The 12,932-nt window shown below is 43.6% G+C and overlaps 1 protein-coding gene across 3 annotated transcripts in view; it reads right to left on the bottom strand.

Annotated features, from left to right (window-relative positions):
- Positions 1-12,932, bottom strand: part of JAK1 (Janus kinase 1) — a gene marked incomplete at its 5' end in the record, with an annotated part of 110,096 nt that overhangs the window by 20,080 nt on the left and 77,084 nt on the right. For all 3 annotated transcript variants that reach the window (XM_084637583.1, XM_084637584.1, XM_084637585.1), the window contains 3 exons: positions 8,313-8,436; positions 9,802-9,959; positions 10,901-11,089. In XM_084637583.1, coding sequence (XP_084493709.1) covers positions 8,313-8,436; positions 9,802-9,959; positions 10,901-11,089 — 471 coding nt within the window. The remainder of the gene's footprint in view (positions 1-8,312; positions 8,437-9,801; positions 9,960-10,900; positions 11,090-12,932) is intronic.

Raw genomic sequence — 12,932 nt, 5'->3', positions numbered from 1 at the left:
GCATAGCTGGCACCTCACCAAACATCCTTGGCCGTCGGCTAACAGAAATTGGCGTCACGAACAGGATTGTGATATAGGCTGCACTACAGTAACACAATGAAACCAGTCATGATAAACACCACAGAATTCCCTGAGCTAGAGAAAAGTTTGACCCAAGAGGGATGGGGAAACCCTCTGTGGAGCAAAGAACTGCTGGAGAAATATTGGGGAAAACCAGCAGAGATCTGGCAGCATTTCTGTAACTGGAGAACTGCCTGCAAGATGAAGAAAGGGAAAGGAAAAGGTGCTTGTATATGGCTGCTTACTAACGTTTGGCAAGCTGCCTGTAAGGATTATAATGGTCTGGCAATAGAATTTAATAGGCTGCAACAGGAAAGGGACACACTGCGCAAGGAATGCCAGAATTTAGATACCAGAGTAAGAACACTGAATAGGGATATGGAACATCTTCAGAAAAGATTACTTCCCTTAATTGAGAAAGAAGGGATAGAACGAAGGGAAAAGCTGGAGACTAAAACACGCAGTATCAACCGGGCTAAAGTTGAGACTGCTCTCTGGCTAGACCCTGAGGAATGGGATGGAGACATTTGGGATTCAGCAAATGAGTCCCCCTCCTCTGAGGAGGAAGGTCCCTCTGTAAAATTAAGACCAGCTATCACACATCACAAATCAGAAGAACATGAGGAAAATTTGAGTGGGGCAGAGCTGGATGAAGAAGGGGATGACAATTATCCATCCACCTCTTCAAAAACAAAGAAGGGAGGTAAAAAGGGAAAAGGGAGTAAAGCTCCAACACACTTTACCAAAATTACCACCCGCCAATATACTCCCATGGAGTTAAAAACAATCCAGGGAGATTTTGCTAAAAAGCCTGAGGAAGGTATAATAGAGTGGCTGGTCCGCCTCTGGGACACTGGGGGTGGATATATACGCCTGACAGCCCAAGAAACTGAGCGCCTTAACTTAGGTGCAGGAATATTCCTGGAACATTCAGAGGGGAACACCCCTAAAACACTTTGGTCTCTGGCTTGTCAATGGGCAAGAGGAATTTACCCAGCAGACCGAGATGAACCCACAGTAATGCACTGGACCAACATAGATGAGGTAAAAACAGCTCTATTAACTGTGGCTGTCATTAGCATGCTTGGCCAAAACCCTCAAGAGTTAGCCTATGAAAGCCCATGGGAGGGTCAGGTAGATGTAGATGATCTCAGACCCCTGCTTAAGGGAGTTCCGAGTAACCACAGGGCTATGGCACTGTCCCTTAGATCAGAAGCTGCAGCACATAACAGTACCTTTCGGGCACTGCTAAACCTTCTGGTGTCATACTTTAGAGAATTCGGAGACATCAGAGCACTGACAGGCAAAGCTAAGATGCGTTCCCTTCAGGGAAACAAGGGGGCACCATCTAAAGGACATAAAAACAAGCGAGAGCCAACCCAGGAGGAAAAGGAGCTTAGAGCCAAGTTGTGGAGACAATGTCTGGCTTTAGGTTATCCCAGAGATGTGATAAATGGACTGCCCACAGAGCGGCTAAAATTATTCACCACCTTTAAAAGAGCTGACTGGGAGACAACTAATGCTACTCCCAGTGCACCTCTGCAGCTCTCTCCTCTTTCCCCACCTGCAGACACCCGGTATACTCCATTGCTGCGGCAACTGCAAGAGTTACCAGAGCAGGGAAACTAGCTTGCGGGGGTCAATCTCCTCTCCTAATAAACCAGCTTAAATCCAAAGAGGAGAAAACAACAGCAAAAGACCCCCGGATACATGTAACTGTAAATGACAAACACATTATTCCTTTCTTAATGGACACAGGGGCTCAAAGGTCCATGATTAAGCGAGAAAGTTTTCAGGGCTCGCCACCTACTGGCGGAAAACAGGTACTTGTTACAGGGGTAAATGGCAGTACCATAACTTACCCATTAGTTAAGATAAAACTGGATATCCCATTGCAACCCCACCATCAGCCCCGAAAATATGAGGTGATTTTGGGCAATGCCAACATACTGGGCATGGATGTTTTAAGAGGAAAGAAGGGAAGGATTAATGGGGAAAGATGGGCTTTTGGAGTCAGTTCTGTTCCTCATGCCACCCACCTGGAAGAGGAAAGCCCTCCCCACTATTCTGTAAACTTACTTAGCAGCGCACCTGCTCTCCCGCCCTCAACAGTAACAAACATAAAGCAGTATAATGTCCCAGCTGAGGCCATAAGCCCTGTTACTGACCTGATCAAAGATTTGGAACAGCGAGGAATTTTAATTCGTACCCACTCTCGCTTTAATTCTCCTGTGTGGCCCATCAAGAAACCAAATGGCAAATGGAGACTCACTATAGACTATAGGAAGCTAAACAGTAACACTGGACCATTAACTGCAGCAGTCCCTAGCATAACAGATATTGTAAACACCATACAAACCTGGGATAAACCCTGGCTAGCAGTATTAGATGTAAAGGACATGTTCTTCATGGTCCCTTTGCAACCAGCTGACCAGGAAAGATTTGCTTTTACTTGGAAAGGTGTACAATACACTTTTACCCGAATGCCACAAGGGTTTAAACACTCACCCACTATTTGCCATGGGGCACTGGCAAAGGTCCTAGATGACCTTATACTGCCACACAATGTACAAACTGTGCAATACATTGATGACATCTTAATAGGTGGGAAAACCCCAGAAGAGGTACAGGAGGCTATGAATCAAATCAAAGGAGCACTAGAAGCCCTTAATTTAGAGTTACCAGCTGAGAAATGCCAAGGTCCCTCCCAAGAGATAAAATTCTTAGGTACTGTATGGATGGGAGGTAGGAGGTCTGTGCCTAATGACACTGTGCAAGAGCTAAATCAGGCACCCTCCCCTGAAAGTAAAGATCAATTGAGACAGATTTTGGGAACCCTGGGGTTTTGGAGAAAACATGTACCTGGCTTTGCCATTATAGCCAGACCATTGTACAATTTGTTAAAGAAAAGTGCTGCCTGGGAATGGGCTCCTGCCCATGAGGAAGCCCTCAGGCAACTGATAGGGGAGATACACACCTATCAGGCTCTGGGTCCCATACATCCTGAAGCCCCATTCCATTTGTACCTAACTGTGGGAGCCACTGGAATGTCTTATGCTCTCTGGCAAGAAAGTGACACTGCTCCCAGACGACCAATTCAGTTTGGTTCCAAGTCATGGCAAGGGTCACAGGCTAACTACACGCCTTATGAGAAGGTGCTTCTGGCAGCTTACACAGCCTTGAGAGAAACTGAGGAATTAACTCAGGATAAGGACATCACAATTCACACTCCTCTTCCAATCATTAAACCTATATTGGAAGGGAAAGAGTTACCACCTGGTGTAGCACAAAAGATGACTATCCAAAGATGGGCACTTTACATACACCACAGGGTAGGGAGTGCAGACACTGCACAAAACCCCACTATGATTCAGGAATCCCTATGGAAAGTAGGAATGCCTGATGAATACCGCCTGCCTCCACAGCAGTCTCCCATTAAGGATGCTGCCCCATTTGATCCTTCTAAGCCTGAGGGAGTATGGTTCACTGATGGCAGTGCCAGGCTGGTCAAAGGAAAATGGAAGGGAAAAGCTGCAGCAGTGCCTGCAGACACCTCTGCAGCACCCCTAACTGCTGAAATTGATGGGTCAGCACAACTTGCAGAATTAGCTGCAATTAAACTGGCCTGTGAAGCAGGAGCCACCGCAGTATATACGGACTCCTATGTGGTATGGGCAGGTGCCACTCAGTGGATCACTAACTGGAAAAATAACCACTGGGAAATAGGAGGTAAACCAGTCTGGGGACTGGAATACTGGAAGTGGTTATATCAGCATGCCCTGCAACAACCCCTGTCTATAGGACATGTCTCAGCTCATCAGAGGAATAATACCCCAGCTGCACAGTTAAACAATTTAGCCGATGCAGCTGCCCAGCTCTTTACCACACAAGTAGAATGGGAACGCTTATATTCATGGTTACATGATAATTTAGGACACACAGGAAGTGATGAGTTAGTGCGGCAAGCACATATCAGGGGGTGGCCTATCACCCACAGACAGGCTAGAGACCTGGTGCAAGCCTGCACTATTTGTGCTGAGACTAGAAAACATATAGCAGAAGGACAAAGGTTTGCCAGGCTAAGAGATGGAAAAACACTATGGGCAACCTGGCAGGTCGACTATGTCGGACCACTGCCCACTACAAGGCAGAGGTGGAAATACATCTTGACTGGAGTAGAAATTGTTTCAGGGATTGGTTTTGCATATCCAACCCGATTGGCAACAGGGTTGTCCACAGTTATGGGACTAAACCGCTTAACAGCAATTGTCCCAATGCCTCAAGAAATCCAATCAGATAATGGTTCGCATTTTAAGAATAAACTTGAAAGGGAATGGACCCTTAACCATGGAGTCCAATGGACCTTCCACCTTCCATATCGACCTCAATCTAATGGCATGGTCGAGCGATGGAATGGGTTGCTAAAGAATCACTTGAAGCCTACTGATGGCACATGGGGAGACAGACTGGACGAAGTGGTGCAGAGATTAAACAACAGACAGACTCCTACAGGAAGTCCAATCAGCAGGGGATTCTTCCCTACAGGGAAAGCTATCTCCCCTGCCAGAACACCACTGCACAGTTCCAAGTATGCTCCCGGAGATACTGTTGTGATTAAACACCCAGCCCTGGGAACCTTTACCTGCGTTTTGCACGCCTATAAAGAGAAAGGTGTATGGAGTGCCTTAAATGCTGATAAAAGGCTAATAACCGTAACAGAGGCTTGGATCACATCCAAGACCGGCTGACCATGTGATTTATTGCAGGAATGGTCCCATCGTTCCGAGCAACCTGCCAGCTAACCTGTCAGCAAAATGGATCATGCAGCAGACCTGTTTGATCACTAGAGACTACTATGGACTGTTGATATATTTGCCATTACTTATAATAGCAGGTGTAATTTTTGCTTTTGGTTTTACAATAAGTTTTTTAGCTAGAACACGACCCACCAGAGATATGTTCCTGCAAGCCCTCATGATCCTTCTGTTGGCTCCAGTCACCTTGGCAATACCAGAACATCCTCTTCGGGGAGCAATCCAAACCATCGCCTCAGCTGCTGGTGCTACAAATTGCTGGATGTGCACCTTGCTAGATTCAACCAATGGACTGGGAATTGAATTTGTACCACTACATGCAGTGGCTGAGAATGGACAAACCTCATGGATGCAATGGTTAGCTCAACACTTGGGATTCTCCCTCTCCCCGTTTTACATTCGGTTGTGAATACTGTTTTAACCATTTTAATTATTGTAATTGTTTTTTGTGTAACTTTATGTATTATGAAGCGTTTGATTCAAACTGCTCTTTCCTCCACACAAATCAGATACCTAGAGCTAAAAAGGGATCCTACCCAATTCCGCGAACCCTCATCCTCTAATTTGGTTGTTGGGTATTTCTAGATTTCCCCAAGGAGGGCAAGAGGTGCTGGCATCACCGCCACCTTGCAATCTGGGATGTAGTGTGGTGCATCAGGGGGTGGAATGTAGCCAGACAGCCAGCCCCCCCCCCTCAGACCAGCATTGCTGGAAACACAGGAGGAAGCAGGAACAGGGCACTTAACATATATTCCAGCACAGCCTTTGAAGCTGTGAAAGCACAGGTGTGCTGCTACAATGTGCCTCTGGGAACAGATACAACGATTAAGCTCACAGCAGGCAGAGGCCCTGTGACAGACATGGCTGTTAGCCCCTACTAAATAGCGTGATGCACACACACCAACATCCTAGTTGGGAAAATATTTACCCTGATAAAAGAAATGTCCAGTAGTCGAAACTTATTGTTTCTCTCCCTTGCAAGTGTAAACTACTCTTGCAAAAGCTGGCGTCACCCCGACAGACCAGCCTCAATTTGGCATAAGAAAGGAGAAAGAGAATAAAGGAGTACAGAGGTATAAGTAGGGGACCTACAGCACCATGATTTTTGAGTGCTTTCACTATCTATCTGCTGGTCAGATAAGTGACAGCCTCCCAAGGCTTCTGCAGCTAAGAGGGTCCCTACGCCTTGTCCCTTATTCGTCTTTCCGCGGAATTGAGTGACCGATCCTGGCTTGGCACCGCTGGAATCGAGAGATGCAAGGAGGGTAAGAAGCACCCACACCTGATCTCCTATCTTTAGTGTACACATATTTTGAAATAGAGCTCTATACTTTGTTTTCTTTCTTTGGGATTGTGGCTTCAGTTTTGTAACTTGTTTGTGTGTGTAACATCTCTACATTTAAATAAGTAGGCACTAGCAATTTTGTAACCACATGATTAGAATCTAGCTTAATAAATTTTGGTAACCATTTATGCATAAGCCTGACTTGTTTTCTCTGGTTTACTGTAAAGCAGCCAACACAATTAAAGAACCTCAGCCGTTTTGGCTCTAAAGCCTGGCCATTAGGTGAGAGTACTAAGAGCCTAGCGTTGAGTTGTGCCGCCTCCACGGGGCAAACTCTTGGGGCACCTGTCAGTCAATCCTGGCTGCCCGCTGCGAAGGAGCTCTGAGCTCTAGCAGTTAAAGTCACGGGTGTGGAGAGGCTCTTAGTGCTGCCATTGGGGCACCTGTCAGTCAGTATTGACTGCCCGCTGCGAAGGAGCTCTGAGCTCTAGCAGTTAAAGTCACGGGTGGTTAGGACCTTGGGGCATCCGTCAGCCTAGCCCGGGCTGCCCGCCGCGAAGGGACAGTGCGTCCTAGCGGTTAAAGTCACGGATGGTATAAACGGGCATAGCTGGCACCTCACCAAACATCCTTGGCCGTCGGCTAACAGTAGGTGTGCTGATCCGTGGGTTTTTTGTATATAGCTGTCTATAGGTTTCTATTCTTGAAGCTGATCATGGTCTTCAGGAAGGAGCTGCTAGCGTAGGAGTGTTCTAGAGAGTTTAATGGATGGGTGGTGATTGTTGAAGTTATGGTGGAAATCTAAGGGAGTTTAGCTTGTCTGTCCAGAGGATGAAAATATCCTCAATGTATCTCAGGTTTATAATTGGTTTCATGGTGCATGTGTCCAGAAATTCTTCTTCAAGGTAGCCCATGGGGTTGGTATATCGGGGAGCCATCCTTATATCCATGGCTGTTACTATGGTTTGGACAAAGTGTTTATTGTGGAATGTAAAACTTTTGTGGGAATTTTACATAATTTTACCTTCCTTGCATCTATTATATCTTGCAGTCCTACTTTCAGGAGTTACTCACTGATGCCCTTACCTCTCCTACAGCCCATTAGTTTTTGCTATTTCTGTTACCTATGGGTGTGCCCTCTGCTGCAGCTTTCCTTATTCCCATCTGAAGATAAACCCTGCCGAAGAGAGCACTGTATGTATATCTGCTTGTCCCATTCAATCCCCCATATGTACCCCACTTCGTTATTTTATATTATGGAATTCCATTTGCCATTTTCCTCCCAATTCCCTACATAGCTCAAATTCTTGAGTAGTTTTGGAAAGTACCTCCTAATTTGGTTCTTTTAAGTGGTCCATCCAGCCACTTACTCACATGGTCCTAATCACTGCAGCATCTGAGCACCATCATCTCCTACATATACTACCATTCCTTTCTGTAGTTCATTTTAACAACTCTGGACCAATTCTGCTTTCAGATCCATCGACGCAATTGCCACTGAAGTCAGTGGGAGTTGTACATGCATAGCTTGGGGCCACATTCTAACCTTAAAGAAATGAGCCCAGCAATGACCTTTGAAGGACCCACTTAATAAGTGACTGCCTGACTTCCCAACATTTGTCTACAACCAATTTTCTATCCAGTTTATCATTCTGTCACTTCTTCCAAAATACTGTACATTGTTAACTTCCTGTATGATGCCTTGTCCAATGCCTCTTATATAGATCCAGGGAAACAACCCTCATCTAACGTCTCTATCACTTGTCCAGAAAACCACCTAAAGAAACATTTTGGATAGAATGAGGAACTCTGACAGTCACTCTTCCTTCTGCAGATCTTTGAGCATATATTTCATCCAACAAAAGCATCATTTTGGATCTGTCACTCACATGCCCTCCTGCGTGGAGTCCCAGTGGGAATTCTGCATAAACTGTGGTATCCCTGTCAGACTGGTTCAGGTACTCATGGAGATTTACCCTGTGAGTACGCAGGCTGTTGTGGCTATTGGGGCCAGTTGTTAGAGTCAGACAGGATCACACGCACTGAGCTACCGAATTACATGTATATGGATCATGAGGAGTTTATAGCCTTTACCCGACTCCAACACCATGTGTGATGCTGGTAACTTCATTTAGTGATATGTCCCAACATACCTGTGAGATTTCAGAACACGTCACTGTCATGAGGATGTGATTAAAGTCTGTACAGCTCCACCTCAGCACATACATCCCCTCCTCATTCCCTTCTTGTCTCAATTTGTTGATGGCATACTCTGTGCTGAAACAGTTAACACAAGAATGAGTATAATGGTCAAATGAGCAGTTACATTCCAAAGCTATTTTAATCAAATGTCCTCTTGAAATCTACACTTTAGAACAAGAATGAGCAACTGCATTATACAAGCACTTACACTATTAAAACATACTTTATACTGTGTGCATGTATACACACCTTAATTTGTTAACAAGCTTCCAGAACTGTATGCATGTAATAGCTTTGTTTTCTGTTTGTTGCACCTTCAAATTCTGAAGAACTATGCCTGTCTGCAGGAACAGTTACCATTATGTTTTCATATGTAGTTGTAGCCTACTACAAGTGACATGCACATGCTACAGTCTCTTATGGACGTTATTTTTAATCTAAAATAAAAATATGCTTTATGACTGGGAACACAAGAGGAAAAAACAATGGGATGGCAAAAACAAAGGAAGAAATGAGATAATTCCTTCAGCCGCAATCAAAATGAGAATACCACCACTTTGTATTTGCATACAAAGATTTCTTGGCTGGGGTTGACACACTTCACCATTTGGGGATGTATGTGCAGTTCAATTAGCAATAGTTCAACTCTAGTGCAGACCCTGCCAAAGTGCTCTATAGACATTAATGAATTAAGCCTTCACCTGCTCCTATGAGATAAGTAAACATTTTCATTTTACAGATGAGTAAAATGAGGTTCAGAGAATCAGTACCCAGTTACTCCATGTAGTCAGTGGCAAAGCTAAAAGTAGAACCCAGGAAGAAGTGGTTAGTTTGGAGAGGAAGTTGGGATTCCTGGGTTTATAGTTTAAAAAACAGCACAAAAAATGAAAGTACAGACTACATAAGAAAACATTGTGTGCATGTCACTTGTAATGGCCTGTAGAACTATGAAAACAAAATGTCTGCTATCTCTGCAGACAAGCAGGGCTCTTGGAAATGTAGAATAGCACAATGCAGAAGATAAAGACATTGTGAGTGTGATTTTTACAGGCGCTCAGCAGTGGCCTTACTCTGCTGGGAGTATTGACATTTTATTGTTCACTTCAATAACAGAAGAGTTAGGCCAGCAGTAAGTGCTTCTGAAAATCCTACCCTACAGTTTCAAATGACTTACACCAGATGTTGTTCTCCTTCTCTCCCGTCTTAGCAACATTTTAACAAATTGTCTCAAACTGAACATGCAAATATCTGAGAAACAGTTTGGCACTGTAAAAATAAATGCTGGTTTCCAGCAGACTTGTTCATCATCAATTAAGTCACCCTACAATCCTTTGCTAGCAAATCCCTGCTAGTCAAGAACCCTCCTAAATTTCTCAATTTCCTCAGTTAGGTCAGGGTAGTGCTATGGCTCTAGGAGGGGATAAACGCATTTAAACAAACCAAATGGGTCCATGGCAGCCGTTTTTTATGTTGTGCACTATCAGAGGTGGAGCTACATCAGTGCAGAGATAGAGGTGGGCATCTGCAGTAAGTCTGAAGTATCCATCTACTAAAGATGCAAATGACAAGGCCTCTTCGTGTGAAGAAAGTTTTAATTCCTAGAATAAAGAAGATATTTTAGTCAAGAATTATTGTAGCTCAGTTAAAAAATTAATAAAGGAGAGAAGGAGAGGGTTAGAATCTGGGAATTTATGTATGCTACTGTTTTCCCCAGGATTTTTCAAAGGGCAAGGCAAAATGTTATCCAAGTACCTCCGGCACAAGGAAATATTTAGAAGGGCAACAATGACCATCATACATCCCCAGATATCTTTTTGACTGGTTAGCATGGGTGAGCAGATGGTTTCACTGAATGGTGAGCTACACACACACCCTAACTCTCCAGTGAGATCCACAAGTGCAGAGTCTGGCTCCCATGTGGGTCCCTCTGATTCAAAAAGACTTCTCAGGAGCATGTGGGAGGGCCACACTGGATTCGGAGGCACACATGTTTTGATAGTTCCTTTCTAAATTCTGGCATCCAAAACAATGCTCAGCAGGAGGAAAAGGTCAGGGTACTCTCATTGAGGAGTCCCATTATTCCTATGTTTGCTGGTGTTCTCTTGCCTCTTCCCCACCAGATCTTTCTCTTGGTCTCCTCTCCCTCCATACTCATTGCTGTTTCTCTTCTTCCTCCACGCTGCTTTTCTCTTGCCAAGATGCATCCAGGGAGGTCACAGAGAACTAACTATGAAGTGTGGTGGGGTTGTTTACCACATACTGGGGGGGCTTGGATGGGGATAAAAACAAGTGTTGTGGTATGGATAGTGACACGTGCACAGCTGCATAGCTTTGGGGAAGAAAGATGTTGTTTATCAATTTGTTCTTCAAACCAGAGCACTTTTTTTTTTTAAACACAAATTGTTGACATTACAATGTTTGGTACCCATTAGATAAATAACAGGACTGATGGTATTAATGGCACCACTTTTGTCCAGCAATACTGTCTCATTAGCTCATCCGTCTGCTAGAAAAGAGCTTACCGCACCTATGCCCTTACCATCTTTTCGTGGTTCTGCTTCTTAATATTGACTGTGGACTCCTTTATGACAAGGAGTGTGATTTCAGGAAAATATGAAAAATTGTTCCATTCCTCTCGGATTTTGTTTTTTTCTTCATCCTTCTTGTTTTTGCTGTCTGATTTTTTCCTCTTTAGTTTATTATGTTTCTCTCTCTCAGGCTGTACAACCTGCAAACATTTTGGAATGAAAGTACCAGATAAATATTTTTTAAGTGTTGAAGATACATTTTCATGCTAAAATTACTCTTGGATGGATATTTCAAACCATTGCCCTCAGAATTAACAGGCCAGTCATGTCTTTAACGTGTATTTTATGAGGACATTCATTCTCAAAAAGACTATTCAGTGAAACAGGATTGAGAGCAAATAATTCATACATTCTGTGACTGAGGAACCTCTTGATTCGAACTAGAAGAGGGTGTATGGAGCACATAAGGGTACAGGAATCCCAAGTCTGGTATTCACATCAGAGTTCCCCAAAGAGTATCATACAAGGTCTCTAATAAAAGCTTGTGACCCTCTGGGCATCAACATTACTGTGAAATGTATGTAAAGATGCTATGCAAGGAGTTACCGGTATGTATTTATGCTGGAAATTATGTTCTTAAAGTCTGCCTCAAGGGACTGGCCACCAGCAAAGGTGAAAAATAGATTTTCTGTCACACAAGAAATGTTTATCTAGCTGGCTGTTTACATGTAAATTCAGTATTGTATAGTTCACAATGGTCTCCTCCCACACATCTGAACTGAATGCTAATATAGGCCTGTATAAGCTTCAGAGAGAAAAGTAACAGGAGGAAGTAAGTAGCTTGATTGAAAATGCTGCAGAGAACTTTGGGTGAGATATGCTTCTTTAGACAAGAGGTTAAACCTGTTAGTTTAGCCTCTAGAAAACATGTTATGATTTTGTTTTATATGTAATCATTTGTTCCCATCTCTTACACTGATTTTTATTTGAATCTCTATTCTTTCTTAAATAAACTTCCTTCTGTTTGATAATTGTACTCATGTGCTGTGTATAACACAGGGGCAGTGGTCTAAGATAAAACTGATAAACAGAGGTACACTGTTCCTTTGAGAATGGGAGATCTGGGATTTCTGTGGGTATCCAGTGACTAGGGGCTGGATACTACAAGGGGACACTTTGAAAGGACTCAGGCGCTGGGGTCCGTGTGTTGTCAACCTGCAAGGTAAAGACAGCGCTATGTAGCTCTGAGGAGCGTGCTTCAATGGCTGACAAGCTGGTTGTGTTAGGGACTTAAATATCCAGCTGGTACAGACAAGACTCCCTTGCTCCGGAGGCATGTGGTAACAGGGTGATTCACAGCTCTGGGCACCAGGAGGAGTGTCACAAATTCTAAGCCTAGTTTTGCCAACAATTCATTATGCAACCTTTGACATGTCAGTTAACCTTTCTCTTTCTCCATCAGTAAAACCGGGATAAAGCTATCTACATAGTACTTAAGGGTAACAAAGGTTAGTTAACGTCTGCAAAATAATTAACAAGTATTACAAAAACTCAGTTCAAAACTCAAGATATGCATGAACTCTCTATTGATATCTACGGAATTCTGTCTGTGGCGTACACACAGATAACTATAAAACAGATATACAGATAACACTATAAAACAATCTTTTGAGAAATCATAACTAATCCACCATATTTATTATGCCACAAGGAGGATCTTTAACTAGTAATTAGATAAAGGTTTTTCATGGTTAACTTGCCAAGACGAATGAGCATATTCCCTGTCCTCTGCACTCCTGCATATGCATCTTCCCACTTAGTTATATTATATATACATTTTCATTTCAACCACAATTGAGATTGCAGTTCCTAGAATGTGCCAAGCGCTTTCCAAACCCACAGGACAGGGTCCAAAATGCAGACCTACAACGCAGTTTGACATAGTCCTTTGTCCTCCATTGGCCCCCTTTTTGGCATAACTGTAAATCTGTGTGCGGGCACAGTATACATGTAGTTACGAAAGGTGGCCTTATTTATGAACGT

Source organism: Lepidochelys olivacea (assembly GCF_965140295.1).
Source record: "Lepidochelys olivacea isolate rLepOli2 genome assembly, chromosome: 8".
NCBI classification, from domain to species: Eukaryota; Metazoa; Chordata; order Testudines; family Cheloniidae; genus Lepidochelys; species Lepidochelys olivacea.
Note: the sequence above shows the minus strand (reverse complement) of the source record. Positions and strands in the feature narration are given on the sequence as shown.